The 13048-nt window shown below is 41.7% G+C and overlaps 1 protein-coding gene across 1 annotated transcript; it reads left to right on the top strand.

The window, feature by feature from the left end:
• Positions 1-757: 757 nt before the first annotated feature.
• On the top strand, positions 758-1384 carry LOC142163288 (uncharacterized). Its single transcript, XM_075220559.1, has one exon. The coding sequence runs from the start codon at positions 758-760 to the stop codon at positions 1382-1384; it is 627 nt and encodes a 208-aa protein (XP_075076660.1).
• The last annotated feature ends 11664 nt before the right edge of the window (positions 1385-13048 follow it).

Raw genomic sequence — 13048 nt, 5'->3', positions numbered from 1 at the left:
CCAAATACCTCGAGCACAAAACATCGAAGCAGATGGTCTCGCCAAGCTGGCAGCAGTAACTAAAAACATCACCAAGGAGAATGTGGTCACCCTTCTCCACTCATCAATATACCAAGTCGAGGTACATTCTATAAATTTAACTTAGAACTGGCATAATCACATCGTATCATATCTACAGGAAGGAACACTACCACAAGATAAAAAAGAAGCCAAAAAGCTCCGAATACCTGCAGCCAGATACTGTCTCATAAACCACGACCTTTACAAAAGGACGTTCGGCGGCCCGTTAGGTAAATGCCTCGGACCCAATCAAATAAGGCGTGTGCTCGAGGAGGTGCATAAAGGCCACTGCTGCGCCCATACCGGTAACTAAGCCCTTATTAGGTGTCTTATTTGTACAGGATACTACTGGTCCACTATGAAAAAAGAGGCCGCAGAGTACGTCAAGAAATGCGAGCAATGCCAGAAATACGCCCCTATGATACACCAGGCAGGGGAACTCCTACAGTCTATCAACTCTCCATGGCCATTTGTAAAATGGGGGATGGATATCGTCGGGCCCCTCCCAGTAGGGCGAGGTAAGATACGTTTCCTTTTGGTTTTAACTGACTATTTTTCCAAATGGGTGAAAACAGGTGCGTTCGCTCAAATACGTGAATAAGAGGTTATCACGTTCATCTAGAAAAACATCATATGCCACTTTGGCATCCCCAAAGAAATCAGTTGCGATAATGGACCCCAGTTTGTCGGGAAAAAGATGACTGAGTTCTTCGAAAAATGGCATATCAAGTGGATACTCTCCACGCCATATCATCCTGCCGGCAACGGTCAAGCGGAATCCTCCAATAAAACAATATTAAACATATTAAATAAAAAGGTTGAAGATGTCAAAGGGCTATGGCTGGAACTACTACCAAAAGTGCTGTGGGCCTACCGCACAACGCCGAAGACCAGCATAGGTGAGAAGTTGTATTCACTGGTCTATGACACCGACATAGTCATACCCGTTGAGGTCGGGGAACCTAGCCTGAGATACTCCAATGAGAGTGGATCAAGCAACGATGAAAGTAGGTTACAAGACCTGGATGAGGTCGAAGAACGAAGGGATATGGTACACATAAGAATGGTGGCCCAAAAACAACAAGCAGAAAGGTACTATAACAAGAAGGCCAAAGTACGACCACTCAGAGTCGAGAACTACCTACTAAAGGCCAAAACGCAAGCAGCGAAGGACCCGAATGAAGGGAAACTAGGAACAAATTGGGACGGGCTGTACAAAATCACAGCAGCAACAAGTAAAGGAGCATTCCAGCTAGAAAGAATGGAAGGAAAGCTATTGCAAAATAACTGGAATGTCGCCTACCTCAAGTACTTCCACTTCTGAAAAAAGACGTTGCCCGAGTTGTACCCTTTTTCCCTCACCCGAGTTTTGTCCCAATTTGGTTTTCTCGGGGAGGTTTTTAATGAGGCGACAAGGGGGACATCTCGAGGTTCGAAGTATTGTTCATTGCCCCGCCTACCGATTACATCCCCAGGCCGAGCAATGAAGGGACTAGGTATAATCTCCATTATATGTACGAAGTCGACATGTATATCCGACATATGAATAAAATCACTCCATTATGTATATCTCCATTATATGTACGAAGTCGACATGTATATCCGACATATGAATAAAATCACTCCACTATGTATACGAAAGCAACACACATCTGTAATGTATAAATGAAACTGGCATCCACGACACTCCAAAAAATAAAATAAAATGCCACCCTCACGACGGGATACTACTTCGGCGCCAGCTCCAAAATAACATCCCAATGGCTAAGGCCATCGACAAAAAACGAGTTCGACACCACTCAAACTACGACGGGATATTACTTCGGTGCCAGCTTAAAAGTAACATCCCATTGGCTAAGTCCATCAATGTAAAACGAGTTCGATATCACTCGAACTATGACGGGATCTTACTTTGGCGCCATCTCGAAAGCAACATCCCAATCGCCAAGGCCATCGACAAAAAATGAGTTCGACATCATTCGAACTACGACATGATATTACTTCGGCGCCATCTCGAAAGCAACATCCCAATGGCTAAGGCCATCGACGCAAAACGAGTTTGACATCACTTGAACTAAGATGGGATCTTACTTCGGTACCAACTCGAAAGCAACATCCCAATGGCCAAGGACATCGACAAAAAATGAGTTCGACATCACTCGAACTACGACGGGATATTACTTCAGCGCCAGCTTGAAAGTAACATCCCAATGGCTAAGGCCATCGACGTAAAATGAGTTCGACATCACTCAAACTACGACGTGATCTTACTTCAGTGCCAGCTCGAAAGCAACATCCCAATGGCCAAGGCCATCGACAAAAAATGAGTTTGGTATCACTCAAACTATAACGGGATACTACTTCGACGCCAACTCGAAAATAATATCCCGACGGTTAAGGCCGTTGCCAACCAAAAGAGTTCAACTAAACTCAATATAATAAGTGTAGCATTTCAACAAAGCGTCGAAGCGATGTAACTATGGCAGAAGTCGTCAAAAAAAGAAGAAAGAAAACAACTCAGAGATGTACGACCAAAACGACCTCCATCCATAGCAAATATGTTACAAATATTTGTCTTTAAAAAGGGCTCAAAGATGCCCTTACAAAAATCGCGAAGCAAAAAGTAAGTACAAAACAAATACTACATATCATTCCCGGTGGCATACATGTCTTCGTACCAAGAGTCGGAGGTGAGTCTGTTCGCATCGTCAGAATTGATATCATCTCCGTCAGGCATAAGAGGATCATACCCGCATGCATCACGAGCTACGCGAGCCTTGGCACATACATCCTGAAGCTCCACTTCGGACGCCCTCCCATCAACATGAAGAGCCTTGTACACATTGAGCTGAGCCACGACGTGAACCCACAACTCATATAGACGTCGAGGAATGATGGGATCAGCTGGAGCATAAGATGCAGAAGGCTGTGACTGTCGTTGTACGTCCTCCAGTTTCAAAGAATCCATTTGTTGATACCCAATTTTTCCCTATATATTTTTACATGCAAATACTTTCAAAATAGCATATATATGCATATATAAGTATGTCCAAGTGTTTCAATAATTTTTCTAATTTCTAAAAGATTTTTAAACTGATTTATTGCCCATTTTAGCAGTACAAAAACCAATAATTATTTCCAAAATTATCATTTTGGTGAATGACTTACTTTATTCTCATATTTATACTAAAATATAGCTAGGATAATTTTTATATATTTTTTACAAATTTATTTGGTATTTTAAAAGCTAAATTGCATATAATTGCAATTTTAGCCTATTTTAAGATTAATAGCATTTTATAATTATGAAATTGGTTCCAATATTTTTAAATTAATATTTATATATCATTAATTGACTCAATATTATATTTTCAGAAGTCATTTTACTATTTTTATAAAAATAAAAAGAGAAAAGTGGCTATTTAAAATCTGGCCCATTTTGTTTCAATTATAGCCAAAATTGGTTCCCCTAATTGTCCCAATTTCAAACCCAATTTCGGACCAGCCCAATTCCATTTAACCCAACCCTTAACCCATTTAAAACTACCCGACCCAAACCCCTTTTAATCCAGGCCGTTGATCAATCTGATCAACAGCCACGATTTCCCCTTTCCTTTTTTTATCCGTCCACACCCCTAACCCTAACTCATTTCATTCTATCAGCCGCCTCTGAATACCCCCCTCTCTCAAACTCTCTCGAAGGTTCTTGAAACCCTAATCATCTTCTACTGTCTTCTACCTTCAGCTCACCGGAATCCATGGCCTCTCAGGCCATGGATGGCTTAAACGCATCTCCCTTTGCTCTTAAACACTTGGTGTTCGAAGTTTCGAGGTATGACCTCAATGGTGTCCATTCAGTCCTCTCCAATTCAAGGTTCTATGGCCTCTCCGGCCTTGCTCCGGCATATCCAAGCATTATGAGCCTATTTTTGACTTATCCGACTCAGATCGGACCTTTTCCAAGCCTTTCTCGCTTTAGGGTTCCTATGAAACCCTAGCTATTTGAGGTTTTCTCCAATTGTTTTCTTAAATCTGTTCTATATTTGTGCTCTACTTGAGTTTTTAAACGTTTTCCCTAATTTTTCTTTCAAAAATTACTTCTTTCCGATTTAGGGTTTTTCTGAAAAGCTTAAAATGTTTCTCTGACTTTTCTTCTTCTTTTCTTTGTGTGTATTTGTCTATATTATGTTCTTATGTTTTTTTTTTCTACCACGCATGTTCTTCTACTATGTTCTTATGTTTTCCTTTATCATGCATGTTATTCTGTGCTTTGTTTTTCTACTCTGTTTTGTACCATGCTCGCATGTTTATCTTGATGTATTTTCCTATATGATCTTTTGCTATGCTTTTCCGGTATTTTTGTGTTCTTCTACTGTATGTATTTCCTACTGAGTTCTTAAGTTTTGTTTGCCTTCTACTGGACTCTGTTTAAGTCCCTTCTAAAAGGTTTTCTTAAACACGTTTCTTTTACTGTCGTGACTATTCTCTCATTATGCTTCTACGCTCTGTCTGCTTTGAATATTATTTGTATTTGCTTGTCTTCTCATGAGATTCTGAAAGGAAATCTCTGAGCCTGTTGCCTCCTCATCTCTGTATTTGACTCGAGTCGAAAACCCTAGAATTTGGGTGTTTCCTCCGAGTTTGGTCATATGATCAAACTAGGGTTCTGTTTGAGGACCCTTGACTCTTTCAGACTTATTTCTGGGTCTATGAACTAAGTGTGAACTTCTTTTGTTTGCACACAATTCTGATTCTCCTACACTAGACTCTTCTATTGAATAGCATGACAAAATTCTTCATGTTTAACGTGTCTGTGTGCTTTTATATATGAGGAATCTTTCTTCAAAATGGTTTTCCAACTTGTGATTGATTCAGAATTCCTTTTAATAAGTTTAATTGATTGTACTAATTTTCCTTAAGTCGAAACCCTTCCCATCTTTCTGACCTGGTTCATTCATACGAAATCTTCAATTTCTGATTTACTAGCTGTTGACTGATTTCCTTTCCTTATTTGCACAAACCGTGTACTATCAAAACTTTGTCCTTAAATAAACCTCTATGTATTTACCCCTCTTGTACTGCTCTGGAAAAGTGTTTGATTGACCCCTTTCCTTAATTATTTTGCCCGTTTGAAATCAGAATCCCTTAATTAAAGGGAGACCTTGTGTAATTGATTTCCAAACTATTTTTCTTACCTATTTCTACTTGCTTTCTGCACTATAAAAGGGCACGACCCTTCTGCACTTTAGGACACCTTCAATTCAATACTTCTACACTTCACAATCCTCTTCTAAACTCATAGCATTCTGATTGCTCGTTTGCACTTTGGCTTTACAAGACTACTGCTTTCTCTTTGTTTGTTTTCTCTGAAACTGGTATGTCCTAATTTTAGTTTCAGCATCACCCCAATGTACTTACTTAAAGTTTTTATATCCATGGCTACCTTACTGCTTATGTAGAGTTCAATATTTAACTTTATATGCCTATGTTCTACTGCATATTTCTACTATGAATCTTTGCTCCCTACCCCATTACCCCTATATGTTTGTAAGTGGTGACTTAGGGCATGGCAACATGAGTTGTTGCCCATGACTTGAGTTCTGAACCAGTGAGGTCCTAACCTCTAACAGGCTGGAGGGTGTGCCAGCATATCCCATTGCTGAGTATGCCCATCAGCCTGCTTCTCTTGTGTTCTTGCAAATTCCCTACTCTTCTATACCCCTATATGCACTGATTTTTAAGTTGTTCCCTTTTCCCCCCTTTCCCCTTTCATAATTTCACTTCTGCACTTGCACTCTCTCCTAGTTTCTAGGTTCTGCCCCCCTCTTGTGAGCCTTGCCTTGGGACCTTTAGTTCCCTCTGAACTTGGACACTTGAGGGCTGGCCCTTCCACACTGCACTATGTTCTTAATCTGGTAATATTTGGGTGTGAGCACTGCCCGGAGTCCATATGAGACTCTTAGGGAACTCTGACACATCCAAAGATGAGAGAAAGGCTTTGGATCATGATCTTTAGAGTTAGTTCATCTCATATTTCAGACATGGAGTCTGAATTAGGCTCCCCTTTGGTTGTACTTTTAATTTTGCTTTTCTTATTTCATTCCGGGCTGTAATAACTTGTAATAACTATTGGGGATGGCTTGTGAAAAGGGAGGGAATCATGCCTGCAAAAGGGTAGATATCATGTTCATAGGGAATCATTATACTTCTGCACTTCCGAATTTCATATAGATATCATGTTCATAGGGAATTATTATACTTCTGCACATCCGCATTTCATATAGATATCATGTTCATAGGGAATTATTATACTTTTGCACTTCTGCATTTCATATAGATACTATGTCTATAGGTTTCTGCACTTCTGTATTATATAGAGACCATGTCTATAGGTTTCTGCACTTCTGTATTATATAGAGACCATGTCCATAAGTCAATTCTAAAATTCTGCGTACCCTATAGATAATATGCCTATAGGACTTCCTGCAATTTGCATGTGCATCTGTCATTAGGCAAACCAGTTTATAGGAGTTAAATAACTAACTGCATATAGATGACCTGCCTATAGGATTTTTGCATGTCAATAACAATGTTTTTAAAGTCAACAACACCTAGAAAGCATGCCTATAGGAATTAACAACCTAGTATGAAACATTTTCGTTCACCTATAAGTCTAAAATCGACAATATCATTGTCGATTTTAGAATCTTTTGTCAAAACTCGTCTTCCCTGAATAACTGACGACCTCTTCTAAAATCAGTGCACTTCATCTTTTCTGAAACCAGTAGATATCATGCCTATAGGTTTCTTCTAACACTTAGGCAAGCCTTAGGATAAAAGTTATGACTGCACCAGTTTTCTTTGTTAATTACGACCAGCGGGTAGGCCTAATTCGGACTTCTTATCTGAAAATATGTGATAAATTAGCCTGGTCTCCCCTTTTAAGTTTTAATCAGACCCTAATTAGTACATGCAAGACATGCTAAACTAGATGTTTTTCTTTGATTTGAGGAGGTTTATTTGAGCCATACCTGTTTATGTGTTTTCCCAATACTTGCTATACATGTTTTGTTTGTTGCCTTAGTATATTTACCTTTTGAAACCACAAATAAGCCAACTTTTCCACCATTATAGGATTAATAGTCCCAAGCACCTCCGGGGCTGATAGAATTGGGGCGGGTAATAGCATGCAATAAGTAAACGAGACTATTCCACGCTTTAACACCTTAATGGGGTGGGAAAGGGTATATATGGATGTGATGACCACGCGATAATGTCACGTGTAACCCCTCATCGAGGAGCGATTACCGGACATTGTGTTGGGTGATCCATATTATTTATAAACTTAGGACCCCCTTTCCTTTACTTGTTTATTTCGTTGTTTACCTTTTAAAATTTTAAACCATTTTTCTCAAATTTCAGCTTGCCTTTCACTTCTTTTAATTTTATCTATCTGCAACCCTTATGTGAAAACCCTTTCATATTTGAAACTCTTATTTACACAATTATAGTATGGCCGGGAACCACACTAGTGGATCCTGAGGGGTGCCTTATACCTTCCCTTAGGGATAATTTCAAGCCCTTACTCGATCTTTGGTTTTCCTAAATCAAACTCTTCTTAGTGTCCTAATGCACTTTAATCATTAGGTGGCGACTCTTCTCTTTTAATACCCGTTAAAAGAGTTGTCAATGTCATAAACCCTATTTCGCGAGAGAAAAAGGGGGCGCGACAACATGGCGACTCTGCTGGGGAAATTTAGGCTTTTACCATTTCAGACTATTATTGTGATTTATGCTTCTTTATGCACAATTATTTGTTTATTTCTTTTAAGCATTTAATTTTCTTTTCGATTGCGAAACTGACTCGTCTCTTGTTTCTTTCCCTTGTCTCCTTTACTGCTTTCCTCTACTGCACTCCTTTATGACTGTTTTAAATTATTGTAATTATTACTTTATGAACGTGCAAATACGTGACAACTTGTTTAATCATTGCATAAACATGTTTTCAACATCATATTCCACTCTTGCCAAACAAATACCATAGCAACGTTTATAATGAGTGGTTGCGCTCTTCCGATATTTTCACCCTTTAAATCCAGCAAAGGCGTATTTGCAGTAAAACCAGTCGATCAACGGTGTAGTCGACGGTTCAGTGCCTTTCCCTCTTGAGTTGTCCGCTAAAGGGTACCAGTCTAAAAATCCCATAGAAACCTTAATTTGTTTAATTGTGCATGCATCATGGTCAAACCTAGCCAAGTCAGTTATGTTGTCCGCATAATGACTCTTTAAGATAGCCTTACCAAAGTCCACTGGGTTTCCCAAAAACCCAAACGGACACTATCACGTTTTGTGCATTTATTTGGAGAATTAAATGCTTTTATGCCAATTATTGGTATTTAATAGTCGAGTCTGGTGGGGGTAAGGGACTGACCCTTTTGTCTTGCAGAAACATGAGGCACGAAGTCCTCAGATTCGGCATGGTCACAAACATTCACCCAAGGTTGCTAAGCTGGTGGGAGGATCTTCATTCCAGTGATCAGACTCTTGTCCGAAAATACCTAGGAAATCTACCTTCTCTCCTGGAGGTCCAACCCAACAACAAAATCATAGAAGCTGCTACTTTGTTCTGGGACTATGATAGGTCCGTGTTTCGCTTCGGGGAGATTAAGATAACACCCCTGCTAGAGGAAATAGGAGGATTGACTGGTATACCATGGGAGACTCCGGGTTTGTTAATGCCGGAAAATAGCAAGGGTAGAGGTTTCCTCAAAATGATGGGCCTAAGGAAGAATCTAGACTTGACATGTTTGAAGGAATCTTACATTCCCTTTGATTATTTGTACGAAAGGTACGGTCATAGCAAATCCTACCATACTTATCCGGATGAGTTTGCCCTTACATCGTTGGGGCATATTCACCGAAGGGTCTTTGTCTTCATGTTCTATTTTTTGGGGATGATAGTGTTTCCAATGAAGAAAGCAAGGATCCACACCAGGCTAGCCATGGTCACCAAAACTTTGATAGAGGGAATTGGGGGACAACCATTTAGCATAGTGCCCATGATCATCGCAGAGATATACCGAGCCCTGAAAAAGTGTCAACAAGGAGCCCCACACTTCGAGGGTTGCAACTTGCTACTCCAACTTTGGCTCATGGAGCATCTCCAAAGGGGTGAATATCGGCAAGAGATTCAGCATAGACACTGGGACGATCATATAGCCTTCCATCAACCAAGGCGAATGAACTACATGCCCAACATGTTTGCTCAGCCAGAAGATGCCAATGGATGGGTGGAGTTGTTTGAAAATTTGACTGAGGATCAAATACAATGGATGTTCGAGTGGTTCCCTACTGAAGAGTTCATCGCCTGATCCAGGGACGCACTATTTCTGATACTGATCGGTTTGAGAGGAACCTACCCTTATGTCCCTCTCCTGGTTATGAGACAGGCTGGTAGGAAACAGGTTATACCAAGGGTCGACAAGATGAATCACTTCTGGGCCGACTTCCAAGCTGGTGACAGTCCTTATAAGTGCCAAGCTCAGCATATGTGGCATTGCAAGATCATCATGGGGAGAGATACTATTGAGCTAGACAGATACCATGCTGGCTGCACCCCATACTATTCAGGATGACTGGAGAACAATCACAATGGTCTGGGGCAACCTGGGTTTGTTCGAGGTCACAGAATCATCGACGAAAGGGCTGAAGCACAGGTCAAATACAACCAACTGCGCAATAGGATTCGGGAATGTGAAAGCGAACACCGAGAGATTCAAGAAGCCCACCAAAAGCTGATTGAAGAATGGAAAGACATGGCTGTCAGCACCAACAAGCAACTAGGATACTTGGAACGGGGTCTAGTGGAGCTGGAAAGGAAATTCATCAAGAGGATCGAGGACTGCCAGAATGTTGAGGGAAACGAGGGTGAACACCTGGCTAGAGCCTACTTGCTGTTGGGACTTCGCGAGCTGGTGAAGCTGTTCGATGGAGCCAAAAATGCCGAGTCTGGGGAAGGTCTTTCTGCGACCAAGTAGATAGGAGTCTTTACTTTTCGTTTTATGAATGTAATAAGGCCCATGGCCACTAGTGACATTTTATTTCCTATTATTTAGTGTCGCTTTGGGATTCGTCTACTTTTTATCAATAAAATGAGGCATTTAGCATTATAAGATCTCCAAATCGACTTGTCGCTAGGCCTACCTCGGGCACAAAGAGGTTCCCCAAATTAGGACATGATTTACATTCTTGCACTATGTGTTTAAATATCGCAACATTTTTTCTTATAATCCTCACTGACTTGTTACCCTTTTGTTTTTATTTTTGTTTATTTATTCCCCTCCCCCAAGGTTAGTTCGTGTACTCTGGCATCGTTATCATATTCCACAAGATCAAAGGGCCCTCCACCCACTCCCCCTCCATGTCCTGTCAAAAACAAGAACAAAGAAAAGATGGAGGATCTGAACAACTCAACTGAACAGGTAGAGGTCACTCATGGTACTCAGGTCTCCAAAGAAAGTGCGTCCCAACTCGAGCAAAAACTGTTGAAATTTCAGGAGGAACTTGATCAGGTCCGGAACTTGGAGAGCTTATCATTTTCCCTCACCACCCCAGATGTCAATTTTCCTAACGCTCAGAACCCCACACCTCCACAAAACATCCCAAAATCACAAAACTATCCCGCTCCTCACCACCACTGCAACACCTGTCATACTTCCAACAATACTCCACTGCTCATCCCAGAATCGGTGAACTCCACAAATGACCATTTCCACACTTATAACACCCCCATCTATGTGGAAACCATGCCACACTCCACCCAACTCATTTCAAGCACACCCGAGTTTGATGATAAAGACTCACTCATCAGGAGTCTGGCTGAAGAGCTTAAGAAGTTGACTAGCCGAATTCAGGGCGTCGAAGGAAGCAAAGGAATTGAGGGGCTAAACTATGAAGATCTCTGCATACAGCCCGATGTTGAACTGCCCAAGGGATACAAACCTCCGAAGTTCGAGATATTCGATGGTACAAGAGATCCGAGAGTTCATTTGAGAACATACTGCGACAAACTGGTCGGAGTAAGAAAGGACAAAAGGATCCGCATGAAACTTTTCATGAGGATTCTGAAGGGAGACGCTCTGTCTTGGTACATTAACCAAGATCCGAAGAAGTGGTTGAACTGGGTAAGCATGGCGTCCGATTTCATGGACAGGTTCAGGTTCAACACAGAAAATGTGCCAGATGTGTTCTGCATCCAGAACCTAAAGAAGAAACCCGCGGAGACATTCCGCTAGTATGCTACTCGCTGGAGAGCAGAAGCTGCTAAGGTCAGACCGGCTTTAGAAGAAAAACAAATGAACAGGTTTTTCGTCCGAGCTCAAGACCCACAGTACTATGAAAGGTGGATGCTGATTGAAAGCTAGAAATTTTTCGACATCATCAAGCTAGGTGAGAGGATCGAGGAAGGCATCAAAAGTGGTATGGTCACAAACTTTGAAGCCTTGCAGGCTACCAACAAGGCTCTACAGTCTGGTGGCACGTCCAAGAAAAGGGACGTGAGTGCCGTAATGGTTGCATAGAGAACCAAATCCCCTATCAAATACCAAACCTACCCGATGCCTCCACTCACATATCAACCTACTCCAAATTTCCAAGCACCCTCGCCCTCTTACCAAACTCCACCACCTACTTACCAATCACCTTTACCTCCCACATATCAGCCTACTTCACCCAGATATTCCCAACCCGCACATGTCTACCAAGCCTACAATGCTCAACACTCTCACTATCAATCACCTCCCACTCGCCAAAACTTTCCTAGACCCCGACCGAATTTCGACCGTAGACCTCCCAAACAATATTGCTGAACCAATTGACCATCTGTATGAAAGGCTCAAAGCTGCTGGTTATGTCACCCCCATCTTTGCTATAACCCCTGAAAACCCTTCCCAATAGGTCAATCTAAATAAATCATGTGCATACCATTCTGGCATGAAAGGGCATGTCATTGATGAATGTCATTCTCTAAAAGATAAGATCCAGGCACTAATTGATAACAAGATTATTGTGGGAAATGAGCCTGATCCGAATGTCCGCAACAACCCTCTGCCCTACCACAAGGGTGGAGGCGTTCACATGATTGATATGGAAGATGATTAGGACCCCAAGGGATCGATCGGTTTGATCGCGGAAGGTGACGATCCAAAGAAACCGACAGTCACCCTTAATCCAATTATAGTTCAGATCCAGCCTTCTGGGGACACCGAGGTGAATATGTCCATACCACTTGAGTTTGAAGCACAACCCCCTACAAAGATGCCAACACCAATTGAGGTCGATTTTGGGCCTCCAACAAACGCACCCGCACCGTTTGAAGTTGTAGTTTTACCTCCCAAAACACATGCTCCATTCGGAATAAAGGTGCCCATTCCAGTAGCAATGTTGGCCGTAACACCGTTCCATACAAATGCCATACCTTAGGATTACACAGCCGAGACGAGAAGGAAAAGGAAAGCCAAGTTCGGGGAAACAGTTGCGACACAGGGTATGATAAGAACCGGCAATGTTTATACTCTGGAGCATTTAGCTGAGTCGAGTAAGCAAGCCTATGGTCGGCCGACTATCACTGAAACCGGGCCCGATGATCTCTGGCGAAAGGTACAAGCCAAGGGATACTCAGTCATTGGTCAGCTGAACAAAACACCGGCACAAATTTCTATCCTAGCTTTGCTGCAAAGTTCCGATGCACATAAGAATGCCTTGTTGAAGGTGCTGAGTGAGGCATATGTACCAAGCAACATCACCGGAGGAGAAATAGAAAACATGGTAGGGCAGGTATTGGAAAGTCACAAGATTACTTTTCATGAAGATGAGCTGCCACCAGAAGGGTTGGGCCACAACAAAGCGTTGCACATCACCGTGCAATGTGAAGATTATTTTATCACTAGGATCCTAATTGATGGAGGGTCCATACTCAATATTTGTCTGT

This window comes from Nicotiana tabacum, chromosome 8 (assembly GCF_000715075.1).
Source record: "Nicotiana tabacum cultivar K326 chromosome 8, ASM71507v2, whole genome shotgun sequence".
Classification (NCBI taxonomy): Eukaryota; Viridiplantae; Streptophyta; class Magnoliopsida; order Solanales; family Solanaceae; genus Nicotiana; species Nicotiana tabacum.
The sequence above is the reverse complement of the archived record's forward strand: the minus strand, read 5'-3'. Positions and strand labels throughout refer to the sequence as shown.

Excerpts from the sequence above, each read along its gene's own strand:
- LOC142163288 (XM_075220559.1), top strand. The coding sequence starts at position 758 with ATGACTGAGTTCTTCGAAAAATGGCATATCAAGTGGATACTCTCCACG.